The sequence below is a fragment of the Babylonia areolata genome, chromosome 2 (genome assembly GCF_041734735.1).
Source record: "Babylonia areolata isolate BAREFJ2019XMU chromosome 2, ASM4173473v1, whole genome shotgun sequence".
NCBI classification, from domain to species: domain Eukaryota; kingdom Metazoa; phylum Mollusca; class Gastropoda; order Neogastropoda; family Buccinidae; genus Babylonia; species Babylonia areolata.
The window spans coordinates 25,683,477-25,702,503 of record NC_134877.1 but is presented as its reverse complement, the minus strand read 5'-3'; the positions used below and the strand labels follow the sequence as shown (position 1 = coordinate 25,702,503).

Sequence of the window (19,027 nt, the reverse complement as noted above, 5' to 3'; positions counted from 1 at the left end):
AAACGGATGCAGTGGATGACCAGGATGTACTATGCGCCTCATCCTGCCCTCAGCACTCCACAGTGCTCTGGTGCAACCGCCTTCCTCTCCGTTGAACCATGAAGGTTTCTTCCGAAGAGTCCGCCGGATCCAGTCTTCACATGCTTGGGTAGACAAGCCCTAACTCACCGAGGGTTTGAGACCCGTCGGCTACCCTCACCTAGTTTAGCCAACCTCACGGTCAAAGCCGTTGCCCGGGGGTTGGGCGCTGCCGCATGCTAGCAGCTTCTAGGACCTATAGGTGAGAGCTGGGTGCCGGTGGGGACCAACAGAGGACGAACCACTCCCGGAAGAGCGTGACAAGCCCCCCCTCTAGAGGTGCTTCCTCTCCCGTGCACCCCCTAAAATAAACCCAACGTGGTTGCTGTTTTGATAGCCGGAAAAAGAAAGTCATGAGGGATCCTCTCGGTTTTGTAGAAATGATCAGGAATAGATAAATTTAGATTTAAAGATGCACGTCATGAGCAGTGATTTATAAGCTAAAGCAAAATGACAAGAATTACTTTTTAAGGAAAAAACCCTTTTTACTTCTGAATGAATGCAACATGAGAAATAAAGTTGTAAGAGTACAATAAGCCAAAAATAAAAATGGCAGCGGCAGCACGTCTGATAAGAATTTCTGTCTTTCTGTTGATCTTTAACAGGTGTTTGACGTGGGACAATTTTGAATTAGAACTTTTTGACTTAGTGGAAGAAGTGAACGCCAACTTTTATGACCTTCTTGGTGTTGGTCAGGTAATGTGCAGACAGTGGCCGTCAGATAAGAAAGAACGATTGTCCAGTTGGTTAAGTTGCACGTTGTTGCCAGACTACCAGACGTCAGCAGTCACTCTGTCAGCCAGTCGGTCTTTCTGCATGTTTACCGTTCTTTCCCTCAATCTGTTATCTTTTTCTACCGCATTTACACGCATTCATATACGTATGGACACACAGATACACATACAAACACATTCACAGTGGGCCCCAAACAGTGCACACACACACACCGACACACATGCATGCATGCACAGGTATACACTCACACCCACAACATGTATGCACATATGTGTGCATTTAGCACACACATGTGTAGGGATAACCCACCGAGGCACCTACAACACACATGCACAGATGTGTACACATACTAAACACCTGCACACATGCACGCACACAGACACAGACACAAATATGCCCTTGGAGATGTTTGCTCAGTTTGGTTCAGAAATTTTATCAATATTATCTTACACTGGATGGTATATATATATATATATATATATATATATATATATATATATATATGCTTATTCAGAGTAGGCACTCAAGAAAAGTACATCATTGCATGGTCTCTGTTTTGTGGCTCATGGTTATTGGAATATTGGTTGAACTTTGCCTGTGGACTGTTTGACTGGCTGTTTGGGTCAGAAAAGATTGTGTTGTATGAAATAGATGTGGAAGATTAAGGCATCTTTGTGTAAAAAAACTTTTAATCAGTTGATTTATTTGGAGTTACTCATTGCTTTATTGAAATGATGGACGCAATAGCAGGGTGGTTAAACTTAAGCCTTGACTTTCAATCTGAGGGTTCTGGGTTTGAATCCTGGTCATAGTGCCTGGTGGGTAAAGGGTTGAGATTTTTCCAGTCTCCCAGGTCAATAGATGCACAGACCTCTAGTGCCTGAACCACATTCATGTGTGTGTGTGCGTGTGTGTGTGTGTGTGTGTGTGTGTGTGTGTGTGTGTATGTATATATACATGCAGAAGATCAAATATACATGTTAAATATCCCATAATTCATGTTGGCATTTGACTGGTTATGGAAACAATAATATACCTGGATGCACCCCATTCCCCCCACGCCCCCACCCCCCCAGCCACCCATGAAAACAGAGTATGACTGCCTACATGGCAAGGGTCAAAGCGGTCATACCCATAAAAGTCAACTCTTGTACATGAGTGAATGTGGGTGATAAAGCCCATAACTGAGGAAGATGAAGAGGCTTTATTGGAATTCTTTTGTGGCTAATTTGATATTTGTTTACAAGATTCTAACGTCAGTGTGTGAATGGATATCATTCATGTTTAGATTCATGGAAACAGACACAAAAAGTTATGATTTATTCCCGTGGATTCAGATGCATGTATGTGTGCATGTGTGTGTGTGTGTGTGTGTGTGTGTGTATTTGCGCCTGTTCATGAATGTGCACATAGATGTGCATGCGTGTATGCACACATGCATACAGTGGATATGAGCTTGATGCGTACATTATATGCTCTTATACTGTACGCACTCCTATTTCATTACTATATCAATAAGTGATATATTAATTCAGGCCTACACAATTGATCTCATGTCATGCTACGAATATGTACCTATTTTTTCTTCTTTTTTTAGTATGGAGGGAGGGTGTATGTTTTTCTGATTTGGTTTAGTAATTTAGCTCATTTGATTATTTGTCATTTTTTTGTGGTTTGTTTTAATGCTTTTAAGCATGGTTTGCATAATGTTCAGAATGAAAAGGATATACATTTACTTACAGGATGCAAGTGCTGCTGACATTCGGAAGGCATACAGGAAATTGACACTTCAGCTTCATCCAGACAAGAATAAAGCTGATGATGCAGAGGAAAAATTTAGACAGGTTTGTTTGTTCTTTCTGACTGGTTTTCAGTTTTCCTTCATTGATGTCTAGTTTCAAGGATGTGTCAAAGTGTGCAGACTAATTGATGCACCACATATACTTTTGAAAAAAACAGCTAAAAAGAGAGAGCAGATACCTGACCCTTACATAAACTCAACATCATGGTCAGGCCTGGAGGTTTTTTAAATTTAATTTTTTAAATTTTTTACCGATTTTGAACTTTTGTTAGAAAATCTTAAGTGTATTAGGAACGTACATTTGTGTCGGACATAGGACTTAGACATTAAAGGGTTAAGAACGTCTGATCATTTCATTGCTGAAGAGTACAAATGTCCCATTGCTTTTTCATTGGTGAGGACATTGTCCGATACATTTCTTTGTTAGCTTGGACATCGTATGTGACAAATTTCAGTGATACATTGTATATAAGCTATGTGTATTTTCAAGGGAGAGAGAGAGAGCGAGAGAGAGGGAGAGAGAGAAAAAGAGAGAGAGAGAACATTGAGAAAGACTTCATTTTTTAAAATTATATGTATAAAAATATTCATTTGCAAGACTTCATTTTCAAGACTCCCTTTTCATATTCATTTTCAAGACTTCTTTCTCATTTACATCCAGCAAAATTTCTTCAAAGTACAGGAATGTTTTTATTTGTGACATAATGATATTGAGTTATAATACTTTATGTATATGCATGGGATATATTCACACACACATACACACATCTATATATTATGGCTTGGCATGAGAGTGAACCTGTGGTTTACCTTTCAATGAAACATTTTTGCAGGACACCTTTATGACACAACACACCTGAATGCAAGTGAGTGTGCAGACATGCCTAAGCATAAGTGTGTACACTCACATGCAGATATGCATATATATATACACTTCCACACACCCACTTGCAAAACCCACACACTCATATACACATCCACGTAGAGAGGACACACACAGAGCATGTATTTAACAATAACGTGCTTTATTCTGTGTGGTGAATTAGTTATGAATATGAATGAAAATGTTTGTTGAAAAGTAGACCATGATGTTTTCAGTATAATTTCAGTTTCTTATAGGAAATATATCTAACTGACAATGATTTTTCTTTGGCAGAAGTCCTCATACAGAATACCACTGATATATATATATATATATATATATATATATATATATATATATATATATATTTGCTGTGTGCAGCTGGTGGCGGTATATGAAGTTCTCAAAGATGAGGAGAGGAGACAGATGTACAACAGGATTCTGGTGGAGGGTCTTCCAGACTGGAAAACTCCGGTCTTCTATTACCGCCGGGCCCGCAAGATGGGCTTTGTGGAGCTGTCGGCACTGCTGGCCCTCATCATCACCATCGGACAGTATCTGTTTGGCTGGGCTGTGTACATTGAGAAACGTCTGACACTGGTGAGTTGTGTCAGTTTCGAATGGTCCATTCATTACCGTAAGGTTATTATATTTCGTTTTATTGGGAGGGAGTGGTGGCAGTTTAAACATTTTTTTTTAATGCTATAGATTTTTCATGCACAAGAAAAAGACACAAAAATCAACATAAGAAGGAATATAAACTAAAACTTTTCAACAGAATAATATATATATATATATATATATATATATATATATATATCGTCTTCAGTGTTGTTTTGGTTATGCTATTATAATAGATAACATAAAACCAGGTTAAAAAAAAAAAAGAAACTTAATTTAACATGCTTTATAACATCCTGCCTTTTCACTGTGAGGATTATCTGTAATATTCTTTAGGGCAAAAATGAACTAAGTTGAAAAATTCATTCATTACTCTAATACTGGATTATGCTGAGCCAGGAAAAATGAAATGAAATTCCACATGACTAAAAGCATCCTGCCTATAATGTGAGGATTATCTGCAATATACCTTTTGGGGGGAAAAAAAAAAAAAAACAAAGAAAAAAGTTCAGAATGATCATTAACCCTTTCAGCCCTTTGCCCTTTAAGGTCGTCTGCCTGTGCAGCCTTCCCATCCTGGCATGTTTTGGCCTGGCTGCATCAACAGGAAGGGGTGCTTCACTTCAGACACAAATTTAAAGCAGCTGCTCAACCAATAGCTACTGAATATTGACATAATGACTGAAATGTACTTTTGACACAAATTGCTGGTCTCAAGACAAAGGATGTAATAGTATACTTGTAACTTTAAATCAAAAACAGAAATAGTAAAATGTCAGCTTCTGTCGATGTTGAAGGTTGTAGAGTATCTACTTGATTGTCTACACTGGTTGCCAATTTCATCTCCTTCACTTTCCCATGAATTATTGAATGAATTATAAGACAAATCATCATTATCTGGGTTGAATTTGCTGGAAGACATCATAATTGCATTGAGCTCTAAACTGCTCAGTAAGCCTTTGACGTTTTACCATATCGATGCGGAAAACGGTATAAAAAACACACTATTTGTTCGATTTTTTTAGCGAAACTTTGCGTGCCAGTGAGGAAGGAAGTTAAGTTGGAGTTACTTCTCATACTTAGCAGTTTAATGCATAATAATGAGCTGACAAACCGGTATAAATAAATGGGTTTCTTTGCCCGCCTGTCAGGTGGGCTCAGGCGGAGAACAGCGATCAGCAGCGCACGCATCTCAGGCGGGCGCAGGGTTGAATAAGTTAAACAGTCTACTATCAAGGGATGTTACTTACATTCTTTTGACACATTTTATAGCATTTTACCACAAAGGAATTTTGGAACTCTGCATGACCCAAACATGATAAAAATGACACTGAGTGCGTGATTCTGTGGGTATATGACTAAGACTTTAGGTTTGGGGCTGTGCTGTGTTTTCATGTCTTCATAACTGTACATTAGGAAATGAGTGGAAAAAGAACTGAAAAGTCTGTATCATATGGGTGTTTGTACTTAGTACAGATAAGTGCTAACAGTATTTTCCAACTGAATGTGTTAAGTTTGTGACTGTGAAGTCCTGGAAGTGAAACAGAATTCATTCATGTCATCTATGCTCTTAAGAATCATGAAAACAACCAATTTTCCACTGACAGCATTTTTCTGATGTTTTGTTTATCTTTTTTAGTTTTATATAGATGTACTATTTTCAGCACATTCAATTTTTTCATGCATGATATGTGGTAGAAGCAAAGCGCTATTATTTCTGACGAGAATTTGGAGATAAGAGATGCTGGAGTTAGTGTGTAATGCAGTGTGTCTATAAGCTTGAGTGTGTGTGTGTGCCTGTGTGTGCATGAGTTTGAGAAGGAGAACATCAATATTCAGTGTTCTTTGTTGATGCAACAAATAGTTGCTGAATTGTTAACATAAAGAAGAATGTATCCAGGAGGACAAAATAGACAGCAAGAAGAAGAAAGAGCGGAAGAAGAAAACAAAAGCCAGTGAAGAGGCAGAAGAGCTGGAAGAAGAAATGGCATCCCTTCCTCGTCCGAGTGTTCTCAATCTGTGGCCATTTCGACTCCCTGGTTTTATTTTCTGGTGCGCATGGACTTTGCCAGTCATGGTCAAAGAGCAGATTGCTGAACATCGCCGACGAAAACAGGAGGAAGAAGAAGAGGAGGAGGAAGAAGATAATGAAGTCAGCAAAGGTATGTGTACGTTAGTAAATGAGAGTGCTGATTACAAATGAACGATGTTTTTTTCCCCCTTCTCTTTATTATTGTTCAGTATGTATTCTCTAGAACCACAAACTTCTAATGATAATATTTGCAAGCTATGACAGTAAACCTTTTTCAGATGTGAAAAATCATTATTTGCATCTTTCAGTGTTATTTGTAGTTCATGTTCATGTCCCTCTTTTGTTAATTTTCATTTTTCTTATCAAATCAAGGCATTCTCATCAGCAGCATCTTTTTGAGAAGGTGCTATAGCAGAGTCAGTCAGATGTCTGACTTCTGATCCAGTGTTCACCACTGATCAGCGTTGGAGGCCCTGTTTTGGCATGGAACTGTGTCCTTTGGAAAGGAACTTTACTCTGATTTTTCCTCACTCCACCCAGGTGTGAATCAGTATCTAACTTCTGCTGGGGAAGGTTCGAATACGAAAGGACTGGGTCCCACCTTCAAGTGCTGAGCCCTAGATGCAGTGGCTATGAATTCACTGCCCTGATGGCTGTAGGCCATGACACCATAAATCTTTTCTTTTCTGACTTTCACTGCTGGAATGTTTTGCTGGCTGATAGCTGGAGAGGTAGCCGGTGAGAATTAGTTGAACATGCCCTGCTGAGTTAATTCCCTTTGAAGATCTTGGTTTATCACTTTCTTTTACACTTCCCATTGTGTGTGCAGTTGTTCGCAAACCAAAACGTCGCAAAATGGATGTGCCGGAGTACTCAGCCGATCAGTATGAGGCAACAGCAGCAGTGTTGCAGGAAGAGCAGTCAGCCAGTAGTGCAGACCAGCAACTGCACTTAGCACCGTCTGTGAAGGTTAGTCTCTGGAAATGTATTGTGTAAGAGACTTCCGCTGGCAAAAATCTCACTTATGTCCATTTATTTGTGTGTTTATCTATTTTATTTATTTATTTACTTTTTTTTCAAGGGAGATAAAAAATATGTGAGGGTACTTTTGAATCAAGGAAATTGGAAATGATAGGGGATGAGAATGGAAGGTTCAGTTTTTGCCAGCAGAAGGGACTTATGAATGAGCCACCAGTTCAATATCTACCATTTCAAAGATTTTAGGCAAAGCTGATTGACAAACAATGCTTCAAGGCTGCTTTCCACAGCTGAACAGGTACTCCAGAAGATGTGCAATGTACTCTTTACAGGCTTGGCAGCCCTGAAAGAAGGGCATACATGTATACATATGATTTTGTGGCCTGTGTTATGCAGAAAGAAACGTTGCAGTTTAAACAGCACAGAGTCAATCTACCGGTGTGGCTTGTGTGACAGAAATTGTCACTCGAGCATCGGCCTGTTCAGCCATACACGGCGCTGTCCATTAGGGCAGACATGATTTAGGATTTATCGTTGGTCAACACCAACCGATGGAGGCCTATGTGATGGTTTGTATTTTTGGAGGAGAACATGTTCAAGTGTCAGAAGTGATATTAGTCATTGCTTGTGTCAGTCTGTTTGACATGCGGAAATATCTTTGCATTTGGTAGGCTGAACATTTATGTTTACTTGCTTGCATTTTGGTATGTGTCTGAGTGTGTGTGTGTGTGTGTGTGTGTGTGTGTGTGTTTGTGTGTGTGTGTTAATGTGTGTGTGTGTGTGTGGGTGCGCATGTGCGCATGTGTGTGTACATGCTGTTGCAATTTGATAGCTCACACTGACATTTCTTTATGCAAACTATGCATGCTGTATACGTTTACTTCCTATTGATTGTACACATATATACATTATTTTCAACCAGGGAGGTGAGTGGAGTGAAGAGGAATTGGTGCTACTTGCAAAGGCTGTCAACAAATTTCCAGGTGGCACACCAAAGCGATGGGAAAAAATAGCCAACATGGTCGGTCGATCTGTGGATGAAGTAAGTACAAATCATCTTCTGATCTCTTTTCCTTTATGTATGACTGTTGTGTCACAAGCATGAGTATACATGAATGTAATTGGATGTATTTGGGTATGTTTGTTAGTGTATGCATAATTGTTTGTACATGCATGTATTTGTACTGTTGTGTCAGTATGTGATAACATTTTCCCCATGTATAACTGGTTCATACAGTTACTGTCAAATTGATTAAACAACAATAAATAGAAACCAGCCGCCGTGGCGAAGTGGTTAGCGTCGCGGACTGACGGCTGGTAGGACGCAGGTTCGAATCCCAGCGGAGGTGGGTTTTTCGGCCCGTGGCCGGCTCCTACCCAGAGTTGAGTGTGCTGTGGGCTTAAATGGGGAGACTGGGACCACACAGTCGAGTGTCATCCACTTCAAGGATGCGTCTTTGGGTGTGTTGCTCAAATTACCTGACCAGCACTGCAAGTGTCTATATCTCTCGGGCCTGGTTAACGCCGGGATATCATTATGACAGGAAGCGTAGAGTACAGCCTTGTCACGCAGTCCCAAACCAAAATGGACCTCCATAGCAACATCGTCATCATCATCGTCATCCTCCTCCTTCATCGTCATCAGTAGAAACAAAATAGTCTCAGAGTCTGTGGTCTTTCATGCCCTGCTCTCATGGTGACCTCAGTTTCGATACCCCTCCACTTCCGTGCTTGGGGTGAGTCCTGTCAATGTCGTCATTGTCGGCAGATTCATGGAGGGCTGTTGTTTGAGGGACGTGGTGGCGGTCTCCACTCTGGGAGGGACACTCACACAGTCTGGCTCCGCGACTAAGCCATTATTGTCGTTAGTAGGGGGCTTAGTAGGTGGTGTCCTAAGTACGTTAAAACAGAAGAGGCACCACTGAACACCACCGAAGTGACTCAGCAGCAGTGCAGGGTCTCCTCTGGTGTGTGGCCTCCTGGCGACCTAACATTGATGGTTCCCTGTGGACTGCCGACGCTGGAACTACGACGGACGAACCCGGGTGTGGCCGTGTATGGGGGAATCTAAATGAGCGGCGTGGGAGTAATGCCACTGAAACGGTGCAGATGATGGGGCAGCAAAAAAACAACAAAAAACAAAACAAAAAAAAACAAACAATAAATAGAAGTAACTCTCTCCATTGACAAGGCATACAACTTCAAGTAAACGCTGTTTATGCTACCAGTTTTAGCTAACACATAAGTAGATAAAAGGTACATTGGAACAAACCCAGATATTTCCTCAAAAAGGCAGTTGTGGGCTTGTCCTTATACCGATGTTTGACTTGTGCACACAGCAGCAATGAACAAAGAAAAGTGCAAACGCAAATTACCTTTTATGCAAGACTGGCATAACCTTTCAGTCCTGAATATGCTGAACTTTCCTTTATTTTTGTTTAATCCTGCACTCTCCTAGCCTTATTGCTCTTTCATTTCATGTCAGATGAATCTGTTCAAAGTCTGAAATTGGTCTATGACTGTCATTGATATCGGCAACTTTGAAAAACAATTCATGTGTGAATGTGCATATGCAACACACACACACACACACACACATTCTTACTTATTGTCACTCACAGTATGTGATTGTATGTGCCTGTATTGTATTGTTGATTTTATGTGTGTGTGAGTTTGTATACATAATTTACATGTGTTCCCAATTCATGCTTTGAGTGTGAACTTTGTTGGCAGGTGTGTGCTAAGTCCAAAACTGTCAAGAGTACCTACACCATGAATCTGAGCAGTGCAGTGCAAGGTAAGGTATTATTGTATAAATTTATTCAAAAAATTCTTTTCTAATATTTTATTCAGCTTGGCTTAAGATGTAAAAAAAAGTCTTAGTGCATGAAAGAATGATTCTGACAATGTGGCAGTCGGCATCAGTTGCCATGGTGAACAGGAAGGTTGACTGGTCATTGCCAGTATTTCAGGACATAGTAAGTATTGGTAAAAATACTCCACTCCAATATATTTTGACATAAATGACAACACACAGTAACTGTTAATTCAGACACACTGGGAGTGGGACTGATCTTTAAGTTGTGTTTAAACAGATGTGTACTGTGTTCAGGTTTTAAACTGGTACTGCATGTTTGACAGACATGCTTCAGCAGCATCAGGTATCTTTACAAGATCTGTTTTCTTGTTCTTTCCCAATTGATCTGACAAAGCAGGTATACCATTTCCTCTTTCTTGTTTTGTTTCATTTTCTTTTGTTGTTATCCATTTGCTGAGTCACTAGCTGCAGTCTGGAGAAAAAAAAAAGCTGGCTGTTGCCATGATGGTTAGGTTAAAAGATAAAGGTCCTGTACAGCGGTGGGGCAGTGAATTCTTATCCACTATGTCTAGGGCTCAGCACAGGAAGTTTGGGCCAGATCCTCTCCTTCTGCTATTTTAACCTTCCCCTTTCTAAGTCCGGTACCCAGTCATTCACACCTGGGTGGAGTGGGGAAAATCAGAGTAAGGTGCTTTGTGGCATCCCTCGGACTTCAACTGTGACGGCGTAGCTGTCGAATGCCAAAGAAAGAAAAAAAGAAAGAGTAAGGTGCCTTTCCCAAGGACGTGACACCATGCTGAAACAGGGGTGCGAACCCTCATCACTGGGGAACACAGGATCAAAGTCCAATGCATAACCAGCTCTGCCATGGAGCCTCTGGCATGGTAGAGTGAGATAAAAGTTCTGGATGAGCTGTGATCAGACTCTCGTTGCTTGTGAACATGCTTATTGCTAAGATGTCAACAACAATTGAGCTTGTTAATGTGAACTGTCATCCAGAATGGGTATATTAAGTTCTGTTATGTGGGGCTTTGTTTCATCTCTTCTCTTCTCTTTGTCACATACACTGTTCTGCCAAGCTGAAATTCAGATTCAAGTTATTCACATCAATCTAGCTACATCTGATTACGTGTAGTCATACCAGCAATGTGTGAATCAAGCTGAATGTGTGTTGAAATATATGTATGTGTGTGACTGAAATGAATGTGATTATTTCTTAAGGAGACGTTCTGACAAACACCAGCAGCAAGATGGCGAAAAAGAACCAGCACATCAGCGACAGCATCATCACCACATCTGACGACAACATGGAGTCAGCAGTTGGGACAGCCACAGACACCTCAGACCCTGACAGAGCAGACAGTGGCCCCAGACAGCGTCACAGACCTACCAAAATCCCCAAAACAATAGACAGGACGCTGATGATTTCTCAGGCTGTGCCTTCAAAAGACTCCTCCACCACGAGGGGGAGAGACCCAGCACAGGACAGAAGTGATGATGGAGGTGGTGGTGGAGACAGCAGGACAGAGGTGGAGGTGGGAGGGAAAGAGGGAGAATCATGGACCCAAAACCAACAGGTCATCTTTGAGTGGGCACTACGCCACTTCCCAAAAGGCACTGACAAGCGGTGGGACAAAATTGCTGAACAGATACCTGGCAAAACAAAGGTAGGTTCACACTCCCATCAGCTGTTGGAGATGTTGTCAGTGTTTATTATAATAAGGATTGAATGTAGGCAGCATTTCATGATGATGCTTTTAAATGATATATATAATTTGGATATGATGGGATGGAGAAATGAGTGGTGTGATGAGTTACTCTTCTGATATCTTGTGTATTGTTTTCAACATATTAAATAGCCATTAAGATAGTATTGGAGCACAAAAACAAAAAAAAAATCTGTCCATACTTGATGTCTTGTTGCAGTAAAGCCAAACACCATTTAAAAATAATTTGTATGTGAAATAATGTTTTTCTTCTTACTTCATACTTTTTTCTGACTGTTTTGACTCACCAGATCATTTTAGAATATTCAAAATATCTTGGCACCGCTTTCCTTAGCTTCCCGTGTTCTCCTCTGTTCGTTATGTAACCAACTGAGCAATGAGAATGTAGGAGAGGAAAGATTGTGCCTGTAACTCCTTTAGCGAAGAAAAGATGGAGAATGGAAAAACAGAAGTGGGAGAAGGGAAGTTTCATTTTCAGTTTCTCAAGGAGGCATCACTGTGTTTGGACAAATCCACATTAGCAACACCACATCTGCTAGGCAGATGCCTGACCGCCAGCATAACCCAATGTGCTTAGTCAGGCCTTTAGCGCATACACATCATTATTATACTTGTGTACCTATCAGAGCGGATATTTTCTACAGAATTTTGCCAGAGGACAACACTTTTGTTACAGTGGGTTCTTTTTCAATGTGCCAGGTGCATTCTGCACTTGGGACTTCAGTTTATCATCTCATCAAAATGATTTAAGCATTGTGATTGTCTCATGATAAATTTCCAGAGAAGGGAGATAGTATTGGACAGTGGATCATACTATCCCCTCCTGTCAGCGCCTTTTACATAATGGATATGAAGCAGAGTGACTGTGTTGCAATTTGATGCAGCTAATTCCATTGAGCTTTAGCTACGACCTGCGTTCCATCTTCATGGTAGTTTAATGTATTGCTGCTGTGACACTGATCAGTTTAATTATGTAGTTGTTCAGTCTTGTAGTGACCATTGTGAGATTGCAGTTCCTGTTGCGTTTCTAACTTGTAGTTTCCTTTTTTTTTCTCCCCTGCCTTTCTTTCTCTCCCCCTCCGGTATCTCCACTTAGTTTTCACTTCTCTGTATATGATGCATATACATGCACCCTGTCATATTTGTTCTGTACATGAATTGCAGTAGCTATCTGATAAAAGTAGATTATAAAACCACTATCTGAAAAGAAAGTCTGCCCCAGTGATTAATTGTTACTGGCTCCACCTCATATGATTTTTTCAGTTTATTCAAACGAAGGAATGGAAGTATAAAGGCACTGTCTCTAACTGTGAAACAAAACACCTTGATTTGATGCAAAACTTGACTAATAATAAAAGAAGGATAAGATGAAATTTAAATAACCACAAAATGTGCTCAGCTTCTGTCTAGATTCATACATTTATCAGTATATGGGAGGTACATTGTTTCATTGGAATCAAAGCAAAGCTGGAAATAAAACATAGCCATTATACTTTTATTTTTACTCATTTTATTCGGAATGTATGAGAGTCCGTCGTGTCTGGCTATGACCACCAGAACAGCAGAGGAGGCAACTGCTGTCCTGACTATCTGGGCTAGAATTTGATTGTAGTGAAGATTGTCTTGCCCAACTTACATCCACACTCTCTCTGCCAAGAGGGTTTTAGGACAGTCGGCACTGGGATGGTACCCAAAGGCTAACTAGCCCCCAAGGCTGCAGCACTAAGAACCAGTGCAATCTTACCTCCTAGTTTGAGAGTCATAGTCCTTCACAAAAGGCTAAGTTGTAAATGACTTTATTCTGAATGGACAGGAGAGAAAAGTGAATTCCAGTTCATAGTTCATATCTTTCTCCTGTTTTTCTTTCAGGAGGACTGCATCCTTCGGTTCAAGTACTTGGCGGAACTGGTGAAGAAGAAGAAAGGAGACAATTAGCTGACATGACAGCGTACACAATTTACAGTGTAAAACCAGTGTCACAAGGTGCTTCTTCACACTCCTGTTGGTTTGCTGAGAATTCTGTTAGACTGAGTTGGCCAAACCATTGTTTGGCTTTTGTACCACATTCGGTGATGGGAGTTGGATGTGTGTGTGTGGAAGAACCAAAATATTTTCATGTGTTGAAAGTTTTGGTGCTTCAAAAGAGTTGTTAATGTTAGCTTAATTATTTTTTTCATGTCACTATTGTAATTGAGAAAAACAAATTGTCAAAACTCTATGTCAGTGTGTATAAATATGTCCATCTTCACTCAGGTTATTGTTTTCTCTCTCTTGAAATGGATTCTTTATAGTAATACAGGTAGTAAATCGAATTCTGAAGAAACTGTGTGTGTGTATATGTGTGTGTGTGTGTGTGTGTGTTTTAGTGTTTGGGGCATCAACATAAATTACTCAATTTGTTTATGATCACCATGATGTAAGGGTTTACTTTGTATTATCATAGAATGTATTACTATTAGGGAGATAAAACATCCTGATATATATAACCCAAGCATAAAAAAATTACAAGTCTGATTTTTTTCTTTTTTTTTTAAGCAGTATTACTTTTTGGTATTGCATTTTATGTCAGTCAAACATTTCTGGAATGCATGATACTTTTATTAAAAGTGAAAGAATGGATGCTTCAATTTGAGAAACTGGTTAACAGATAGTTAGCATGTCACTTTGCAAACAATATTATTGAATACATTTTTTGAAGGGATTTATTCTCTTGGGTGTGATCATACATATTCTTTGAGATTAAATTTTATGGTTATTTTTCAAAGAGTGTATTTTGTGTGTATGTTTTAAACAGGTCTTTTTCTTGAAGTCTGACTCTGTTGCAAATAACAGCTGTGGATTATTCAGAACTAACTTTGTTTCTGTTATGGATTATTATTTGATGATCTACTCCAGCTGATTTGATCTAATTTTCTGATCATACACGCATTTTATAAGCGTAAGCAGTCCAAGGCCCTGACCTTAGCTGGCTGGGCTTTATCCTACAGTCATGATAACAAAAACTGAGAAAGTTGGATGTGTGCTACTTGGTCTGTGTGGTTCAGTATTGTTAAAAGAAAAAAATCAATAGGGGTAAAACCTTGGATGAGGACAACAGGATGCTGCCAGACACAGGTGTGAAATTCTTTTCTCCTGTTTTCAGAGAAACAGATAAATACATACAAACACATTCACAGTGACAATCTGACAGTTTAATTGATTCTCTGTCTCTGTGACTCACACAATAAACAACACCTTTCAAGACATTCATGGTTTCAGCTTTATCAGACTTTAATTAAGCACATGCCAGCTTGTGTTCAAGGTACTGTCAGTTCCTTATATATATATATATATATATATATATATATATATATATATATATATAATGAAGGGGAAAAAAGAAAAGAACATACATACTGATATAGCTCAGAATCTTGTGGAGACAAATCAAAGTGTTTTCACTCAAGACTTTCTTCACTTTTATCATTTAGCTGGATTTATGGACCAGTCCAGATAACTAAGAATATTTCATGAAGAACCACAACAAGGAATTAAGACTTTTGAGGACAACTATTTCTTGTTATGTACAATGGTGATATTGTGGACAATGCACCTGCCTGGAAAGAAAAAAGAACGTTATGCGCCTGTTGTTCCAGTCATCTAGATACACTTGGATCATGGTCTAAACTCATAGTCTGCTTCAAAATGAAGCAAGCAGTTAGGTACTTAGAAAAAGAACCCATGACAACAACGATTTCCACTGTGCAGAAAAATTCAGCATCATATTCACTGACACTGACAGGTAAAATACTGTGAACAAATGCACATAGTCAGAAATGGGGCAGAGCACAATCATGATGTGCTATTCCCAGGAACAGCAGCCTGAATTTCACACAGCAATCTATTGAAATAAGTTAAGATATCTATAGCAATTAACAAGCATTTTTTGCCTCTTACCACTAAACCAGTTAGGAATTATATCATTTAAATTAAAAATAAAACTGTTTCCGTAACGTTTAAAAGAAATCTAACAAAAATATCCTGGGGACTATGAACAAGATAAGACAGATAACATACCCTTGATGCTGCATCTTCTGTCAGTACCACTACTAGTACAAATAAGTCAGATTCTTTCTTCAAAGTTTAAATCAACGTTTTTGGTGGAGAACATGAACATGTTCTAATCAAGTTTGTTTCTCAAAGTTCTGAAAGGTGAGCACTAACAACCACGCATGCACACATATCTCAAATATCAAAATGTTGAAATGTTAAAAAATAATATTCTAAAAAGATAAACAAAACAAAACTCCCCCTCTCAACTTTAATTTAGTTTAAAAGTGGAAAGAGGGCAATTATAAGTGTTTCAGGTGACATTTTCATTAAAAAATAATGATTAAAGTATTTAAACTGTCATTCTCATTTAAATTCACACTGTGTATACTGTAGTGTATAGTATACTGTATATACTCAAACATGCACACATTATTCATGGTCTTATGATAATGTCAGTCACTGATGGCCGAATGTTGCTCACATTTCATTGCCCAGTTACAATTTATATTTATCCATTCCAGTTTGCAAACACACAGAAACAGACACTCATAGTCTCTCTCTCTCTCTCACGCACACACACACACAGATACATACACACACGGACACACACACTTTCCCTCTCTCTTTCATACAAGTGCACATCTGTTCATCAGAATATCAGAATCAGAGGGATGGAGCGGAAACTACACACTGTACACAGACTCCATCTGATTTTCATGCCCTGCGCAGTCACAGGTCTATCCATGATGCCAGTCACTAACATTCCTTCATGCAGTTTTGAGTGACTTGGTTAAAACAGCTGTGCGTTTTTCAAGACAGCCGACAGGCTTCAGTTGCACACATGGACCTGAAGCACCGTTGCTTGAGTCACAAACATGATTCACCATCACTAGCTTTTCCAGAAGTCCACTGGCTGTGGTGGTGTATGAAGCCATGGATCCTTCAACATAGCTGGATTGTAGTAGTTCAGAATATTGTCACTGCCACCTGGGTTCACACTTGGGCTGTTACGTGGGCTGTCACCATAGCCGCCATTCTGAAACAATATGGTGTTTTGATTAAATCATTGCTTTGACAAAAAAGTGAAATACTGTATCGTTTAAATATAATTTGTTATTTTGTTTTGTTTTCAGGTGTTTAATTTCATCAATTGATATTTGAATTCCATCAAATACTTGAGCTTTCTGGAAGGCGATCCCAGTCTTTTGAGAGAGAGAGAGAGAGAGAGAGAGAAACAGATTATGCATTGCCTGCACTCAGAAAAAGAGAGGGAGGGAGAAAGACTCAGAGAGAGAAAGAGAGAGAGAAAACTGTGTCTGAGCATGTGTGTGTGTGTGTCCTCAACTCATCCATGGTGATACAGATCTTCATGAAGGACTGAGTATAATATATCTTGATGAAGTATCTGATAAATCTTGGCTAAATATGCACATTTCTCCCCCCCCCTCCCCCCCCCCACTCCTCTGTGTGACTGAAGGAGTGATGTTCTTGTTCTGAACACTAATCATTCCGTCTTGAGTGAACAAAATTAATTGTGGATATTGCCTAAATGTTTTTAAATACCTTTGGCCTCGCGGCTCTAGTTAAATACTACACCTTAAACTCAGTTTAACTTAAGTTAATAATGATAATAATTAATATCAATGGAAATTCATATAGCATCTTTGAGCGCTCAAGCCACTTGTCAGAAACAGCAAAAAGTAATACCAAGTTAAACAAAACACTTTTCTTTCCAGTTTGTAGATGCTGTTAGAACATTCAATTTTTTTATTTTTTATGTAAGGCAACTGCCATTTTCTTTTCTCTTTCAGTGGTCACTGAAGAGAAATTTCTGGCTCTGAATCACTTAAATGTGCACTGCACTTAGCAAACATTAATTTTTTTTTTTCAAGCAGAAATATCTTTGTAAAGTGTTAAAAGTCTTTCAACTTTCTATTTTGAAGATAACAAAACTTACTAAAAATTAGATTTTTAGTTTAAATTTATGATATACTTATAATAAAGATGATTTAAATGCACCATCAATGGTACACATATAGAAGTCTGAACAATAGTTAATAATTTCAAAGGGTAATTTAGTTTTAAAGTTTCAGAGAGCAGTACTGCCAGTATAGGAAGTGAACAGTCATCAATTTTGTTAAAATGTTCATTCATACATGTGTCAGAACGCATGCATCTATTCACACGTTTGGCATGCAGATATGATATGTATACTGTACACATGGACACTGTTTACATCCCTAACAGCTGCTAGCTTGCAGTTTGATAATCATCATTAGTGTGTGGTAGCTGAGCAGAGCACTGAATTTCCAATCTGACTCTGAGGTTTCTGGGTTTGATTCTTACACCATAGTGTCTGGTCAGTAAAGCCACAAAAGGGTAGAGATTTTTCCAATCCCCCAGCTTAGCAGAGATGCAGACCTGCTTGTGCCAAAGTTCCTTTGCAGTTCAAACATGCACATAATGAATACAAGGAAGAGGCAGGTGAGGGAGGCTATCTTGTGAAGAGGTGGGTTTTAAAGCCAGACTTGAAAGAGCCGAGTGCGGAGACCTGACGAAGCAAATGAGGAAGTTCATTCCAAACGGATGCAAGGTCCAGAGACAGAGAAAGAATGGCGTCCAACAGTGGTGTGTTTGAATCTGGATATGCGTAAACAGAGTGGATCAGAAGCCAATTGTAGAGAGCGAGATGGAGTGTAGAGGTGAAGGCAGCCACAAAGATAGGAAGGGGCAGATTTGTGAATGCATTTATAACATAGAGTGCTGACCTTGTTCTTTATTCTGTGTGAGACAGGGAACTAATGGAGATGTTGCAAAAGAGGAGTGATGTGCTCAGATCTTTTCGAGGACAAGTTGGGCAGCAGAGTTTTGTATGCGCTGAAGTGACTGAGTGGATGAAGCAGGCAAACTAGACAACAGAGAGGTACAGTAGTCAAGGCAAGAGAGAATGAGAGAAACGACAAGTCTAGATGATGCGTTGGTGGACAGATATTTCTGAATCCACACCATGTCAGAGTTTATTGAGATATAAATACAGCAAGCACAAAAACTATGAATACAGCAAGCATAAAGTATAAACCATGACAACAATCTTCAGTCAGTTGCTGTTGGTTTGGTAATAATTAATATTGTTACTGATAATAAGATGACAATGGTGACATGATCTACACCCTACAACTAGTACAAGTTGAAATTGTAATCTCAAGTCATATGTTACAGCAATATACTGTAAAGTTAATACTATCAATGCCATCCTTGGATTCCCCCCGCCCCACCCCCACCCCTAAAAAGAAAAAAAAGAAGAAAAAAAGCACACAAAAAAGCAAGTGCATGGTATATACAC

General features: G+C 39.3%; 1 protein-coding gene across 1 annotated transcript; it reads left to right on the top strand.

Moving 5' to 3' along the window:
* Window positions 1-627: 627 nt before the first annotated feature.
* On the top strand, window positions 628-14,401 carry LOC143299542 (dnaJ homolog subfamily C member 1-like). The gene is made up of 9 exons (XM_076612825.1): window positions 628-774; window positions 2,556-2,657; window positions 3,858-4,076; window positions 5,998-6,259; window positions 6,959-7,098; window positions 8,030-8,149; window positions 9,841-9,904; window positions 11,147-11,592; window positions 13,522-14,401. Exons 1-9 carry the CDS (start codon window positions 628-630, stop codon window positions 13,585-13,587), a joined length of 1,566 nt encoding a protein of 521 aa, XP_076468940.1. The 3' UTR covers window positions 13,588-14,401.
* The last annotated feature ends 4,626 nt before the right edge of the window (window positions 14,402-19,027 follow it).

Excerpts from the sequence above, each read along its gene's own strand:
- LOC143299542 (XM_076612825.1), top strand. The coding sequence starts at position 628 with ATGGCAGCGGCAGCACGTCTGATAAGAATTTCTGTCTTTCTGTTGATC. Across the intron at positions 6,260-6,958 it reads AGATAATGAAGTCAGCAAAG|TTGTTCGCAAACCAAAACGT; the intron begins GTATGTGTACGT and ends TTGTGTGTGCAG. Across the intron at positions 9,905-11,146 it reads TCTGAGCAGTGCAGTGCAAG|GAGACGTTCTGACAAACACC; the intron begins GTAAGGTATTAT and ends TTATTTCTTAAG.